The 17,302-nt window shown below is 40.9% G+C and overlaps 1 protein-coding gene across 1 annotated transcript in view; it reads right to left on the bottom strand.

Annotated features, from left to right (window-relative positions):
* Nucleotides 1-17,302, bottom strand: part of babam2 (BRISC and BRCA1 A complex member 2) — an 82,814-nt gene that overhangs the window by 44,563 nt on the left and 20,949 nt on the right. Inside the window, exons 5-6 of the mRNA XM_083907430.1 lie at nt 12,951-13,145; nt 12,558-12,632 (exon numbers count right to left, since the gene is read on the bottom strand). Coding sequence (XP_083763556.1) covers nt 12,558-12,632; nt 12,951-13,145 — 270 coding nt within the window. The remainder of the gene's footprint in view (nt 1-12,557; nt 12,633-12,950; nt 13,146-17,302) is intronic.

Below are 17,302 nucleotides of genomic sequence, written 5' to 3'. Positions count from 1 at the left end.
TGAATTCATTCAAAATCTACCTGAAGTTAAGCTATGAGTTGTGAACTCTACTTTTATGACTAATCCAACGATACATAGATAGGCATAAATAGCCTTTGTAAAGATGAGGAAACAACCACCTGCTCGAATATGCTCGACAAACACTGATGAATTTTGGTCTCATTTTGGACGGTATCCAACTCAGTTGGAGCCAACAGCTAAACTAAGGTGTGTCTGCAGATCTGTTACTTTGCCCTGAATGGTGAAGAACCAGGAATACTTCCATACAGACAATTCTTCTTCTTCTGATTGTCCACTCAGGAGGAGTTACATTTTCACTCAGGAGGAGTTACATTTTCACTCAGGAGGAGTTACATTTTCACAGTAAAAAAACATAATATTAATCTTCCGATTGACCAAGAAAGCATTCAAAATGTTTCCAAGGCCAAGCTAAGATCATAACACCCTGTATCTATTTCAGATGATCTGTTGCACTGCTAGGCTGTATATTTTGAACTTGTAAATATTTAAGGTTTGAATTTGAACTTCTCCAATTTCAAACTGCTTTCTGAATAAAAAGTGATCAGTCTATGCTCTAGTGCTGTTAACTCTGAGATGTACTAGTGTTCCAAGAAAGCAGTGATAGTGCTCTGTGGTCAGCCTCAAGATGTGTGTCTAGGTAAAGTACTGTTTATCTGTTAAACTGATACTTAACAGTTAAACAGTTAAATATGAAAATGAGCAAGGGTTATTTGCTTTAAAATGCATCAGCTATAATCCCGAAATGCCTGCATTCTATACTCCTCCTATATTTAAAGCCTCTGAAATGGAGAAGTATGAACATATAACTGCTTTTTCCTGTTTATAGCTATGGGGGAGCTAGAGCCAATCCAAGCTGCCATCAGGGAAAGACGGCTTGCACCGTGTGCCCCTAGCTGTTGCAATAGCAGTCATTAGAGCTTACATTCACACTACTAGGTGACTACAAGAAAGTATCGGAAACCCTCACAGACACACTACTATGATTTTGCTTTAAAACAAATCAACTCCGATCTTTATATGCCTCCCGGCAACACTAACAGACACACTGTTTGGCTGTGTTTTAATCTGGATGAGCAGAAATCGATGAAATATGAATGAAGATGAATGATGGTGAAACAGTCTGTTTTTGGTTCCTGATCGGTTCTTATCAGTCGCAACTCGACTATGATGGCGCTTTTCCATTATACAGTTCTAGCACTACTGGTCTCTACTGGTCTCGGTTTGGAAACAGTTGCTATAGTACCTCTTCAATGTGGACAGGGTCATCACAGCGTGGCTGCACTGAACTGCCATTACATCATTTTAAACGCAACACACACAAACTAGTGACGTGGTAAGCGGTGTCTCTCCCAGTTCCGTCTTGCGATGTAAATGGAACGCAGCATAACACTTTCTTTGTCTTCTGGGCCTCAAAAAAACAAATCATCCAGCCCTTAGAGCAAAGAAGAAGGTCCAAAGCTCTACTCGTCCAAAGCTCTACTCATCCTTCACCTACAGTGAGTCCTTTCATCGCTTCCCAGAAGATATAACCAACCGTTAACACTTGGCCGCAGCTGACATCAGTGACTCTTAACAACTGCTGGTGCACTAAAATTAACATTTGAACACTTTAATTAGAATTGATCTCCCAAGTGATTCCAACAGCCTTGACGACTCCACAGATGTTAAATACCTCCAAAGAAGTATCTTGAAAGAGAGGTGCCGCAATTTACAATTATCTATAAAACTATTAAACACAACTTAAAAGCAACACGCCAAATAGCCATGACAGAAAAGTATTATCAGAGTATTAACTTGGCAAGAAAACAAACAAAAAGGAGTTTTGCATGATATCAGGAGGAGTTGAACAACAATATAAGAAGAAACAGTTGAGGCAAAGTTAGGGGAAGGAGCAGCACACCACTCTGGGCATTATGGGAGTAACCTGCAATTATTTTATAGCTCTTAAGATTCCTGAGCTCTTAGTCAGTGTTTACCGTGCAAGGGCATGGCAAGGCCACAAATTACAACCACTTGCTTTGGCACCAAACGCTCAATAGTCACGCACAGGCCCAAGCTTTCTCTCCAAATAGTAGTAAAGCTAAGAATAGACAGACAAGATGGCAATGAATTGAATGTGACAATTAGGTGGAGGAATGGCATGATACCACTTGTGCTGTGTCCTATACGATAGCGTTATCGCATCCTTGAGTATCAACCGATAACGGATATCAGTCAGATATTTGAACCGTTTGAATCGATATATGTATGTATGTGTGTGTGCTGTAGGAGGTATGCGACGTTAGTGTACTACTGAGTATAGCGTGAGTGACGTCAGAGAGGCGCGTAGGTGAAGCAGGAAGTAATGTGTTTGTGTGTTTACATCAGAGAGCCGCAGGTGAATATCACCTGCAAACAGATGCCTCTAAATGGGTGCATGAATTACACCATATGTCATATTCCATTGAAAAAGACCTGAAACTAGCATCAGAGGCCATTCATTCTGTTTACTGATTCATTTGAGAGGCTAATACCTCCATGAACCTCCATTTAGGTGGCTATAACTGCAGATATCAGTAATTTACCACTTTTAAACAACTTAGCTGTTAATTAGATATTTGTGCTAACATATTTAACACGCACCTATAATAAGAAGCATGCTGCTTGATTATAATGGACCTTTTGCAATATATTCACAATTTATGGAACATATCGGATTTTAACAGTTTTTCTTTTTTCAATATCTCATCCACTGAGCTACTAGGTATCAGACAGATCCGTATCATATCGCATTGACCTATCCCTAATAAGGTGATTTCTTGAGATCAGAATCCGATTTAAAGCCATGTGGTTAAAAACCACTGCCAGTGGTCAAACCCAACAAAGTACAAATGCGCAGAAGAAAAAAAGTGCAATCACATTTTCTGCCTTGGTCATGACACAGCAACTGACAGAAGAAAGAGTATTGACAGCACAGCCAGCAAAAATTAGTGACTGACGGCCATTTTAATTATAGCCTAAATGGACCCTAAATGGTGGGTGCTGCAGTCACTCTCAATGACGTAAAAGCCACATTCACATGTTGCAATGGAAAAACATATGTGCATGGGTGAGATAACATGCCTATGTTGTGCGTTCATGTATGTGTGGGTGTTAATAGGGTGGCGACACGGTTGTTTTCCAGCTCTGTGTGCTGCGAGAATTGTGAAAGACCCATCTCGTGACGGCGCAGACTATCTTCAGCCACGACTTCTCCAAAATCTCAACTGCCACACGGAGGCTGGACGTAAGCTGGACAGAAAAACCGCAACAACGAAAGCCTCAGGAGCGGTTGAGAAAGGAGCAACAATTATGTGGCAACCGGGAAGCTAAGGTAACCACAGCTGCTGCAGCCTGGTGAGGTTTTTCAATGATCTCTTAGGATTCTGTTGTAGCACCAAACACATCCTCACGTAAAAAAGGTGCATTTTTAGAGGTGGTTATTCAGTGATGTAGGTCATTACTTAAAGAGGCCCACGCCATGTAACTCTACAGCGCTCATCTGTGTTTAGCAAGAGTATTTAGTAAAGTATGATTGTGTGAAGTGCTGACACACAGTCACCGCTAACTGTGCTGTCCCCGGACTCATTCCCTGCACAGGAGCTTGAGACATGGAGGCTTACCTTCACTGAAAACAGTGATGAAGGTGGAGGGATAAAATGTTTACCTCATACAATCTGCACCCGCTAAAGTCTATGACATCTTAATATATTTTTTTCTTTATTTTTTTTCTGACAGGAAAGTGATGTTTGCAAACCCCCTACTCTACCGCATCAAAGTCCATTGAGAAAATTAGCATTTTTTTTAAGCTTGCGGTGATACAGGAAGTTCTGGTCTACTGCTGCCTCACTTGGTAAGTTTGTGTCACTGAAGTAAATATTCACGAGATTTAAAACCCCAAAATCACAAATAACACATGTGAACTCACTGATGGAGGCAGCAATGGATCAACAACTCTTGTGAGCCATAGCCATAAAATCACTTATTTTCTCAATGGACTTTGGTGCAAGGAGTAGATTGAAATACAAAACATTGTGAGATTCACGAATCTGAACTGAGGGCTATAACGCTTTCCATGTGAATTCTATGTTGACCATGATTTGTCTGCTTCGCTCTAAACTCAGTCAAAATGTATTGCATATGTTCATCCACTTCATTGATAATGAGCTCATTAGTTGGCCATGACTGGGTGCTGCTAATGGTTTTGATCTATTTTAAAACATTACTTGGAGACAAACAACATCAATATCAGCCAATGAAGAAATACAAAGAGGTGAAGAGTGGGTTGGTAAAATCAGTTGCTATAAACAACACCCACTTAACCAGCCCTCTGAATTAATCAAATATGACCTCTCACTAACGCTGGCGGTTTGATCCCTGTTATGTGGGCAATAGGTTACAGGGATGTTTTTCTTTATTTAGAGGTGGAATTGTGTTAAGGGAAAAAAAATCACAGGGGTAAAGCTGCAGAAGCTTTAGTAGAGGTTAATCTTTCAAATTACATTTTAACTCTGATTTTACAAGCCCTAGAGGAGCTTGAATATCTATTTTAATATAAACATAACATAAGATTGCTATGTCTCCAATAGATCTGTTTAGTTGTGGTAAATGGGTAAAATAGTGGCCAAATCCTAGCCAATCCTACATTATTTGTACCTTTCTATTTTATCATTGGTCTATGTTTTCGCTTTGTTTTAAATGGTTATTCTGAAAAGTGTGTCCTTGGTTCTCCTGAAAGGTGCTTCCTCATTAATTAAAATCATAGGTTAGCACATTATATGATTAACCTAATCATAAAACATAAAAGTGCATAATTGTGCAATCACAAACAAATGCAAGGGAAATGAACATGGAAGTATATGCAAAAACATGACGAGATAGGGATTTTGCATCAGTCATGCTAGACAGCATGCAACGTGTAAATCACGAGAAGAAGCAACATTCACGTTATTTGCTTCAGTCACTCGATAACAGCATTATTCATTTTATCAAAAAGAAAACTAGCTTGGCTGAGGAATGTGATTCCTTCTCAATGCTAATTCCAACAGCTGATATTTGGTTGAAAGAGCACAAAAACATGACAAGAAATGAAAGCGAGGCACAGAAATAATCAAGTCACTGATGGCGCTGGCACCACAAATTAAAAGACGGACTGAAAGCCCGAGGCTCTGCTTCACCCTGACCCTCCTCCTGTCAGCTGCTGCCTGTGGAGCTTTTAAGGTTACTGTGTGTGTGTGTGTGTGTGTGTGTGTGTGTGTGTGTGTGTGTGTGTGTGTGTGTGTGTGTAATAATAATTAGAGTACAAATAATTAGATGTAAGTGCTCTTGTTGGAAACATGCACAGCTTAAACAGACAAAATTAAGTTACAGGGATGCCCAGGGCTCAATGCAGACTTCCCTCAGGCCAGTTCTGAAGGAAACAAAGACGACCTGAGGGAGTGGAATACCAGTTGCGAGAAAAAAAAAGACGTACAAATACAAACATAGTTAAATAAGAGATTAAGATTGAGATGAATTGAGAGTTTGGGAAACATTCCAAGGCAACATCTGTGTTCAATTGAAAACAGCATTTTTAATTATATAGTTCAGAATTCCAGGTCCTTAACAGAAGTAATCTGCATCAATACTAACTAGTGCGGGTTGCTTTTCTGTCTGTACAAACCAAAGGAGTCAGAGAGAATATTGATCAAACCCAACCCAAATCCTGTATTTTGTCCGACCCAATGCAGGTAGAGTAAGCTGAAGCATACTCTGACTGTAACGCTAGTGATTGTAGCTTTTATTAATGGCCCTTTCTCAATACCCAAGTATGTACTTGCATACTTGGGAAGTATGACTGGATTACATAGTTGTCAAGTTCGGGAGTACACGAGTACAATCTCTTCGATTGGAACGGCAGCGTTCAAATTCCAATCAAGTCACCACCCGATGCATACATACTGGTAAAATGGGCGGCGCGAGAACACTTCCGGGTATGAGAACCATACTCACTGCTCGTGTACTTGAGAAATGGAACAGAACTTGGACTGAGGACAAGTACGGACAAGTACGGATATTAAGAAAAGGCCTAGGTTATGGGATATGACATAAGTTATAGCTACTCTCAGGAGGAAGTAACTACTAGCTCCATAAACACATGTTGGAACATTCCAAAGATGAGAAAAAGTAGTAAATTACTTCAATAACCTGCATCCACACCTGCTTCATTTCAGGAGGTAGTACTATTGAACAACAACAATGGTGTGAAATAAATACAACAGAAGTGTTACTGATGGTAAAAGTAAGAGTGTTTGCAGGCATCTTGGAATCCCACATTGGGGTTGGTGAGGTTGATCAGTTCCAGAAGTTTCAGCGTTGGAAATCTGAAGTTCACGAATTTCCAAGTTCCGACTACAAATGGAACGCACCATTAGCCTGTGACTGAAAGGAACCAATCACTCAGCAGCTGTGGGTCGCTGTGTCATTCAAAGGTCTCTGTTTCTGCCCACCTAGACTAAAAAGCAGCCCTGGAGTTCATTCATTCATTTTCTACCACTTTATCCTCCACATGAGGGTCAAGGGGCAGCCCTGAATTTGTCTAAGGGAAATGGAGCCTGGGGGCATTTTCACACTTCTTTGATTTAGGGGCTCTAAAACACCAGTGTAGTGTGGATGTCAGGCATATCTAGAGCAGAGTGTGGATGTAGCCTTATTTGCTTTTTAAAAAGCTGTACTCAGCCAGTTTGCTTAGCTCAGCACAGAGGCTGGAAAAAGCAAAACTGTCTCTATTTAAAAAGAAAAAAAAAGAACAAATCAACCTGCCTAACTGTGCTGCTGAAGCATAATGTGCAGTTACAAAAGTGTAACCACAACGGAAATAATTTGCTGTTTTACAGGGAGTTGTGTGCCACACTATTTCTACGCTGGAAGCAGCATTGCTACATCCCGGATTCTACCGTGGAAAAATGGTGACGGCGCAGAACTGTTCCCAAGACTTCCAGTGTACAGTTGCAGCCCTAACAGTGTATGCCAGCTGTAGCACCTTACAACTTGGACACACTGGATGTGTGTGCAGTGTGATGGCGGCTGGGTTGATGATCTGCTGCAGATCTGTTGTTTTGTTTTACGCAGGACATTGCCATAAAAATTAGAGACCCAGGCCATTAAAAAAAGAAGTATCCAGAATATACCAAAGATTCTCAATGGGGTTAAAGTCTGGACTCTGTGACGGCCAGTCCATGTGTGAACATGATGACTCATGCTCCCTGAACCACTAATTCACAATGTGAGTCAGATGAGACCGAGCACTGTCATTTTGGAATTCCCTGAAAAAACGGGTATCTGTAGGTGTAATCAGATGACCTAATTTAAAGGGGTCATATTATATCTTATTTCTCCAAGTTAACCTAGTTCCCTGGTGTCCGAATGAACATGTCTGTGACATGCTTTGATCAAAATACATTAAGGATGAAGCACCACAGCAGTTCAATCACCCCTTTTTTCACACTTTGCCGAATGATAGGGCCTCCAGAGTCCCAAATATAAGGATTTAAATGATTAAAAAGTTGATTTTATGCACCTTTAAGGCTCTTTAAATCTGACCCATTGAAGTAACCATGATTGCTTATGATTTAGTTTTAATCCTTATCGTCTAGACCTAATTTCTAATAGTATGAAACACAATTGATTTACAAAAAAGAGTCTTATGTTTGTGACATATCTGACAGATATAGGTATAAGTATGCTCAAAGATCCTTTTCAGTGTCTATTTTTACTGTGGACCTGCACACAGCTTGAGGAGAAAACAGGTGAGTGCTCTGGACAAAAAGAGGGCAGTGTGACTCACTTACATGAGATGAGCTTCAGACACTGTTATCAGTAATCTCATACAGTGGCTGCCTAAATAAAAAAGCAAGATGTTCCCCGCACACGTGTTGCACCCGCATCCAATGTCGCCCACGTCTTGTACTTAAATACCCAGGTGCTATCAGCTTGATCCTATCAGCTTGATCCTATCAGCTAACTCCCAGCAAATGAGGCGAAATAAGCACATTTGGTTTCACATTTTTAACATGTGCTGCCATGGAGATCACGACAGACTTGCATGGATCAATCCATCATGGATCAGAAAAAGTCTTAGTCCCAAAAACCAGCAATGAGACACATACGCTGGAAGCAGCAGTGGAACATCAAGTGTGTGTTTTTTTTTTGTACAGCTTTAAAAGACACATAACATGGTGTTTATTGTGGTGTGGGTACACATGCATCAAGATCGGCATATGTATCGGTTCAGAATTTTCAGATTGACAACCTGAGGTACTACAGGACTTAGAAGACACTTGACGAGAGAGAGAGAGAGAGAGAGAGAGGGAAAGATGGAAATGGAAATCACTTTGGAGCTGGTGACATGGGTCAGCGCTTGTAGGGGAAACAAAGCTCAAGTGAAGCGAGAGACGAGGGTTCAGTCGTGAATGTGGCGTCACTCCACGCTGATCAGTGTAGACATTTAAAAACAAGCCGCCACTGCACATGTATTTTGTGCTCTACGGGGCGAGGATGAGGACAAAATGGCCACAAAAGGTCACGGTTTGTGATTAAAAAGGAAAATAAATATATCATTTCGATCCTGTTCTGCTGAAGTAGGGCTGAAGTGTTTGTTGATGTCAAACTGAAATTGCATATTTGAAACAGTGCAATTTGCAAATACCTCTTTGCTCAAGTGTTTGTTGTTGTTGTGACTGAATTTAAAAGCACAAATAAGCAAAACATAATTGTTAATTATTGTCGTTATTGTCATTAGGTTTTATTTTTGGCCATGTCACATATATACATATATGTATATATATATATATATATATACATATACATATACATATATATACATATATATATATATGTATATGTATATACACATACTTCCTATTACCTCCATGTCAACTGTAATGCACATAGCAAATGCGCAACCACATTTCCATACTACCGAATATGACAGCTATAACTTATGGGTAAAACCCTCTGCGAAACATCAGATTGAGGGGGGAAATAATAAGTAAGCCAGAGTGTTTCTCACAAAAAATCCAATAAGATGGTGTGCTCTGAGGTGTTCTCCATGATAAACTTGTTTTCAGCAACCACCAGCCGTATTATGAGACCAACAGATAAACATTCAAGTATGGGAGGTCAAAGACCATTGCTTAATGAGAGGGCAAGATTGAAGGCAACTTTAAACTGGTGACGATCCAAAGGTCAAGGTACAATCACTAAAACAGAGCCAGAGAGAACTACATGCCCTTGAATGGGGAAGAAAGCTGCCAACACGCATCTGTGTGCATTTCACTTCCCTTCATCTCTGCTCTCAGAGTCCTTCCCACTCTCATTTTGACTATGACTGCTCCCCTGTTCAAATAAATAAATAAATGAACGAACAAACAAACAAGCTCGAATTCCTCCCCCTCCCCGAGGCTGGGCAGTCCATGCAGGAAGGTAAACATGTCCACTGTGGTGAGCTCAGACATTGCGGACGCTTCGCTCCAGGTAACAGTCGTCCTCCACAGCTCTGCCTGCGCCCACCAGCAACATCTCAGCATTCACGAGCTGTGCTGTGCAGAGTAGCCGATGTCTGAACAGATTTCCACTTCAGTGCCAAACCCTCCCTCCTCAAGCAAGGACATCCATGGATTTGATGGGAGGTTGATTCAAATGAGGGTCAACAGTCTGACCTCTACCTACAGTACCTGGCTGACGGCTTAAACTCCATCAGCAGATAATCTTCTTTTTTCTTTTTTTTTACGTGTACAGCAGAGCAGCTTTTTAATAGGTTACAATATACTGTGAAGACAAATATATGATTTAGACCAAAAACACCCTTTCTTTGGTGTTGGGAAGTTGCTCTCTGTCAGTAAAGATGCTGAGGAACAGATCCATGAGTCTGGATCAGTTGGCAACTGGTCATAACGTCACCCATAAGAAGCTGAACTCCTGCTGCGAAGCATCCAGAATCATAATTTGCACAGTGTCATGTTGACACCAGCTGTCAATTGCACTGGTGTCCACTCCTATGTTACTTTCTTATGGTCCATTATCATATATTTCCCTCTGAATGGGAACAAAAACGACTAAAATTGACATAATGTACTACTGAAGAAGTTAAAACTAGTGATTGAGATTGAGACTTCAGGAAAATGTTTACTGAGATTATAAACTCATTTAACAAAACATTATTTAAATAGTTAAGCTTCTTTATCACATGACGGATATTAAAACTGTATGTTGTTTAACGTTTTTATTGCTGCAAAAAAATCTTCCTTCTTCAGCATTTTTCTCCCGTCTCTCACCGACCCGTGTGTCAGATATTTTTCACACATCATCGAAAAAATTTAACAGGCATGTAGTTCCAATGTTGCTTGACATAGTATATCGGTACGCATATGTGCCTACCCAGTCAGAAAGCATTGTAGGAGTAAATTAACTGCACATCAGTTGCTCTACAACAGCATGTGTATGAAACTACAAGTGAAGAAATGTGCCAAGGAAAAAAATAATAATAAAAAAAAAAAAAAAACAGTGCACAAGCAGAACTAATCGCACAACAACTGTCAAACTGAAAATTTAGGTCATGGATACGGCGTATAGAACATTGGTGTTATTAAGAGTCCAGCCTATACAGTATGCTGCATAATCCCATTCCTAATGCGTAGGTGGACAAGGTGTGGGCTCATGTTCATTACTTTCTTCTCTGCAAGTCGATACTCTTTCCTTAGTCTTCAAGCGCTGGCGCGGTGATACTATGTATACCCCAGCTGCCAAACTCAGCACAGTGCTGTGACTGAGTGTGTGTGTGTGTGTGTGTGTGTGTGAAGCGAAGAACACAATATGATCAGGGTGACAGGAATGCACACTGACATCCAAACTTCAGTAATGAAAAAAAAAACCGAAATATTAACAGTTCCTCTCCAGACAACATTGTGTCAGTGGCCGCACGCGGCTACCACCAGCCAAAGGTGTCAGTGCGTGTGCCTTGTTTTTGGAAAACCTTTGCATGGAAACCTACAGCAAGCGACAGCATGTTTGTTTGAAAAAATAAAAATAAAAAAATAAAATAAAATGTCACCACTCGTGCTTCTAATCAGGGCTGAGTCGAGAGACTTTCCTGCCTCTGGACACACAGGCAAAAAATACGAATTCTGTCATGAAATGAGGAGGCCGCTCAAAGAGGGAGAGAGAGAGAGAGAGAGAGAGAGAGAGAGAGAAAGAGAGAGAGAGGAGTCTCAGTGCCCCAGACGTGGGGACAAAGGCTGATGTGAGGCTGATGGTGGATGCTGTTTCCCTTATGTTTACCATCATTTCTCTTCACAAACAGCGGCAAGGCTGGAAAAGGCCAGAGAGCCACAGCCTCCAGCGTGTGCAGCAGTGATGGGGAGATTGAGAGAGAGAGAGAGAGGGGTATAGAGGCTGATGAGAGAGAGAGAGAGAGAGAGAGAGAGAGAGAGAGAGAGAGAGAGAGAGAGAGAGAGAGGGAGGTTTCGGCTAAGCTGCCTCCAGACACCACACGGCTCAGAGCAGATCGAGAGTGACGGCTTGCTGATTAGTCAACTCACAGCCCCCAAGACTGGATACTACACACACACACACACACACTCTAGTGCATGCACGCGCAAACACACTCTACTCTATTTAAATAAGCCCTGTTGTTACCACTGCACACAGACGCAAATTCACACACATGTAAACAGATAATATGTTATAATGCATGACAGAGGCATGTCATGATAAACGCTACCTTGATACTACTCCATTTCTGTTTAAATGGGTATAAATTCTGTCATTCACACTATGCCAGTGTTTTAACGCCCCAGAACTGTGATGTTTAAAATGCTCCAACTGCCAAATGCATTAAGTAGCAGTTAGAATAAGTTAGAATTAGTTTCATTTGCACACACACGCCAATTATAGTGATAGTGAATTTCGCCTCTGCATTTAACCCATCCTTATAACACACAAGTCATCAGGTGCAGGAGCAGGGGTCAGCACTTATTTTTTTTAATTTATTTATTTGGGCCCAGTAAGCAATGGGGATTGGATGCCTCGATATGTTGGCTAATTCCTAAGCCAACATTTGACTATATGTACGTTTTTTTTGGTTTTTTTTTAATAAGCCAGCCCGACTGCCTCTGGTAAGATATCAGTGAACAATCAAGAGATATTATGCAGTCAGTGTCTGAAGAAGTTACTAAGTGTGAGTGCAGAGCCCCTCTCTTGTCCCCTCATCGAATGACCGGAATTAAAGAAGGTGGCTTATATTTTAGCCGAACTTGTAAGTGATGTTTATAGTCAAATGCGGAGGAGAGTATCAATTTTCTGTTTACAACAGCATACGTCAGTCAGTGTCCTTGAATAGTCATATTTGAATAGACCCAGGTTGTTTTTAATCTGAAAACACGGTAGTAAGGATGTAGCCTATACCAAGTCTGCTACACTGTAGCAGATGTGAGGGAGGTGTGCAGAGCCTGATACTAAGTTCACATGTGTTTTCGTGTTACCTTGAGGAGATAGACAGGGATGTTGCTGAAGTCCACCGGGAGTTTAAGAAGGAAACGGGCTGAAAACTCTCCTGTCTGTAGAACAAGAAAAAGAGTAGTGTACAATATGAATGTCGTATATGAGGAGAAAACATTAAAAACCTCTGCCCTGAGAGATTTGATGTGTGTAGATGTCATTTTTTTGTGTGTCGTGTGTGTGTGAGTCTGTTTCTATATGTCTGAGGTGCAGAGATCACGCTACTGTGATAAGAAATAAGATTTAAGCCACAAAAAAGAAAAAAAAAGAGATGTTGATTAAAGTCAATATTGTGGCAATGGCGACACAATAATTGACAAATGCAAACATACAGGGGAAACTCAGTTATGAAAACAAGTAGGACATCATGTCCTTACCCAGCTGTTCTTGCGTCCAGCATAAATCTCCATGTTGCGGCCATAGTTTGGATCCTCCAGCAGGCTGTCGTACTCAAAGAGCAGCCTGGAGCTCTCATGCAAACGCTGGCACTGGTAAGTGTGGTACTGCTGGAGAAGCTCCTTCACCAGCTGGAGCAAACACTCAGGATTCCCTGCATCCCACTGGACCAGGTGCTGAAGAAAACAACAGAGAGGTCGTTTGAGAAGAAGAATTTTTGAGCGGTCAACCAGGATTTGAAAAACAATAAAATTAATTGGGAGGATGAGCTATATAATTTGGCATCAATTCAGTGTCTGTTAAAGTACATTTTGCTAGATATGGTGTAATAGGCACAGATGAAATATGTCTATATCACACCAACGTTCACAGTTTTGAGGTAGGTTTTTTTTGTCTTTAAAAAAAAACAAAAAAAAAACTGCTAAAGGTGACCGACTCACGTTTCCTGTAGAGGAGTTTGCTTTTCTGTGGTTTTCCTCTGGTGAGTTGAGTTCAGTGACACAAAGGTGCTGTTAATGGCGGTGGAGCAGAAGCTCAACACTCAACAAAGTAAAGTACAGTGGAGAGCAACGACAATGTTACAGTGGCTACACTTCAGTTCCACTTTAAAAATGAACAATTTTAGATCACTGCTTAAATGGCGTGTGTCATAACGCCACAGTGGGAAAAGGTGCGCACTCTTGGACTAGACTACTGAAAAAGAATTAATTAAAATACAAAAGTGGCACGTTCACCCTGGCATCATGTCAGCTTGTTTGAACGATGAAGTTAGATCGAATGTATAATGACCTGTGCTCTGTCTGAATAAATTAAAAACACAGGCCGCCTCCCCATGCTGGCCTCACTGCTGCCCTAAAACACTATAAAAATTACAGTTTTCATTACTTCATTAACCATTTTAATTTTAAGTGTTACCTTATTAACAGTGCTGCTAGCATTAGAATATTCATAACACTGAGACGAGGATGTTGCCCTGAACTGGAAATCACTGACCTTATGTAAACCCTGTGTGGACTCAAATGGGTATTTAAATTGGCGCTTATGAGATGGCAGCATTTGAATTTTAAGCAGGTGATCACAGTTTGAAGATGAACTTTACATATACACACCACATTCAAAATATTATTGGATTTCAAATAAAAAGTGACAGCCCTGGTTTTGCAAACGGGAGCTGATGAAAAGCAGATGAAATTCATGTCCACCGGAGAGTCAGTGTACTGGGAGTGAATGCCAATTGCGTCGATTTGCATTACAGACAAAAAGACAAGAACGTGGATCATTGAATTTCTCAGTATAACTGTGTTTAAATCACATAAAGTGATAAAGGAGTGAATTCTGCCGCTGTATACACAAAAATACTCCCTTAGTCAGGTCTGATAGTATTGCTGGACAGAGCACATTTTCAGATGACGTACGAAGTATACAAATAATGTTACTGTTAACGAAGCCCAAACAGAGGCAGAATAACATCACCTTAAAAGAAAATCACAAAAAGTTTTTTGTCTTCAAAGTGGGCTCAGTTGTTTTAGGATTTCTTTTATTGGCACACGTAGAAAATCATGCAATTTTATAAGTAGTATAGTATACGTAGTATAGGGATAGTTGATGATACTATTGTATGAGAAAATGGTTGAGTCTAGAAGAAAAATGTTTCAGCAATGGCTTAATCTGAGAAATGGTACTTCCCATGACCAGAACAGAAGGAAAAGGGTTGTGCTCAAGGATGTCCTGTTGCCACAGAGTGATTTAGGCTGAAATGGAAAATTACTGAACCTGATCTCGTCTTTGCGAAACACCTCTGACCTCCGCCACCGTACTGACTGATAGCTGAGGTGAAGTTCGCAGTATGCAGAGATACAAATACGTGTTTATATTTTTATCAGGAAAAGGCCACAAACAAAAATCACAAAATGGAGTCACAAAATGTCATCCAAGTAAACAACGGGCAGTCTGTTTTTTTTAATAGAAATAAAATATGTCATATGCATTTGGTGCTGGGCTGTACTGAAAAGTGGCTTTTCACTAGAAAGAGTATAAGAGAGCTCACAGCCTCTACAAGCTACATACCTCTTTTTTTTGCAGCTACTACTGCTTTTATACGAATCAAACAATTATAACTTGCACACACTGTAATTATGCCACAAGAACAGTCAAGTAGAGATTTTCACTAGCTATAAAGTGATTGCAGCTCCTGCCTCGAAAGCGAAAGGTTGTTTTAAAATTACTTGATTTCCTGTGCCTGCTGTCTGAGTGAGTGTTATTTTTGACGAGTTACAGCCCACTCAGTTTTTTTTTTTTTTTTTTTTTTATTAGTTGAAATAAAAAGTTACTGTCAAGCATGAGAAGGGAAAGAACACATTCAGGATGTGCACTCCCTTTATGGCAAATGAAAACCTATGTTTCACTGGTTGTATTTGCCCTTTACAGGTATTTCAACAGATGAAAAGGGAGATTAGTTTCAATCTAGGGAATAACATGAAGTAATGCAGAGACATCAGGATCATTGCACAGTGTCTGTGTTATTTGTGAAGTGTCAAAGGTATGCAGCTAGGCAGGTACATCAATGGGGCAATATAGCTTTAAGAGGCTGCACAGGCTCCTGCTAATGGTGATGGGTTTCTGGTGGACGATCACTTTTGAGAACACTGTTGGTAAATGCATATGACGTATTTTCTTCTCGTTAAAAGGCAGGCGGGGCATTCTTCCAATCAGAGACAGTAGGGAGGTTACTTCTCTTTCCTCAGAAGTTAGTGCAATTGTGTGTGTGTGTGTGGGTGCGTGCGTGCGTGCGTGCGTTTGGCATGGTTTTAAATACAGCTGCAAGAACAAGTATGTGAACCCTTTGGAATTATCTGGATTTCTGCATAAATTGGTCATAAAATGGGATCTGACCTTCATCCAAGTCACAGCAGCAGACAAACACAGTCTTCTTAAACTAATATCTCACCAACAATTATATTTTTTCATGATCACACAATGTAAACATTCACAGTGCAGGGTGGAAACGTTCTCTTTCCAGGCCAAAGATTCACTATGAAGTGGATGAACACACTATTACAAGACACGAAAGACTCATCCGTGGCTTGGCTTTCGGGTACAACACAAGTCTCTGTGCAGACCCAGAGAAGAAAAGTGAAAGCTATTATTTTGCCCTAACTGATTCTGAAAGTAAAATACTCCAGGCAAACAATACTCCAGAAAAAAAACAAGCTGTGGGACCTGATGACATAACTGCAATACCAAAGTAAGTGTGGAACTACAGTTTACCATTGTGTCTCGCTGCCTAGCTCCAAGCAGGTCATCTCAAAGGATGAGTAAATCGGAAAAGAGAGTCATTCTAGTGTGTACTGAGAGGGTTAGGGTGGGTGGATTCATAGGTAATGGATGCATTGTCAGCATAACTACCCACTGAACTGAGCTGTCAAAAAGCAGGATGTCTTTAACTTGCTTTAGCTTGTCCTGTCTTTTTCTCTGGCAGGTCATATCAGCCCAGTGGAGAAAGCTTCCATTGTTGGAAAGTAACACCCCCCCCCACTATGGAAGGGGGAGGTGGGGCGGTGGTGGTAGCAAGGGTAGGCTAAACAGAGACAGTGACCTCATCGTCCTGATCCACCACAGGTTACCAGCAATGCCGGGATTCCCGAAACGAGGAGGCGATGCAAACAAGGATGGGCATTGTCCAACAGAAGCAGTCAGTGCCAGGAGCAAAGTGAAACTGTGGAGACACTCAGAAAGTGCTGTGTCAGGACTGTGACACAGCATATCAGTGGAACTACACTGAGTACAAGGACAGGCAGGGAGGAGGTGGGAAGGAGGGGAATAAATTCAATCTAGAACTAAGTCAAGTAGGTCAATGACAATGAAAACCGTCTCAAGGGTTTGTGTTTGTGGCTTCATTGGTGGGACGTTAGTGATGTGATTTGAGCTTTGTCGTAAGACAACAGTTTCCCAGAAAGAGCACAGGCAGGACACAGGTTTATATGTTTTTCTGACAGTGGCACAACTTCCGTTTTTGGCATTTCTGGTCAGTAGTGGTGTAGCATTACAGCAGCAGGCAAGAAAACAACTTTGACAGCCAACATCGCTTCTAGAAAAGAGTCAGGGCTGTTGCTATAACGGCAACATATACCATATATACCCATATAACAAAATGTCCATGATTTAATTTCATTCATTCATTCAACCATGCTCACTGAGTGACATCACAATATAATATCCTCAAATTTTATATGAGGCTATTTCCTCATGTCTTCGCACTCAGTAATATTACACAGATGCGGAACTGACCTGTCATATCCGTTTGTTACAGATAGTGTGTACACGACATTGTGAG

The sequence above is a fragment of the Microchirus variegatus genome (genome assembly GCF_963457635.1).
Source record: "Microchirus variegatus genome assembly, chromosome: 21".
Classification (NCBI taxonomy): Eukaryota; Metazoa; Chordata; class Actinopteri; order Pleuronectiformes; family Soleidae; genus Microchirus; species Microchirus variegatus.
This window is presented reverse-complemented; position numbering and strand designations above follow the sequence as displayed.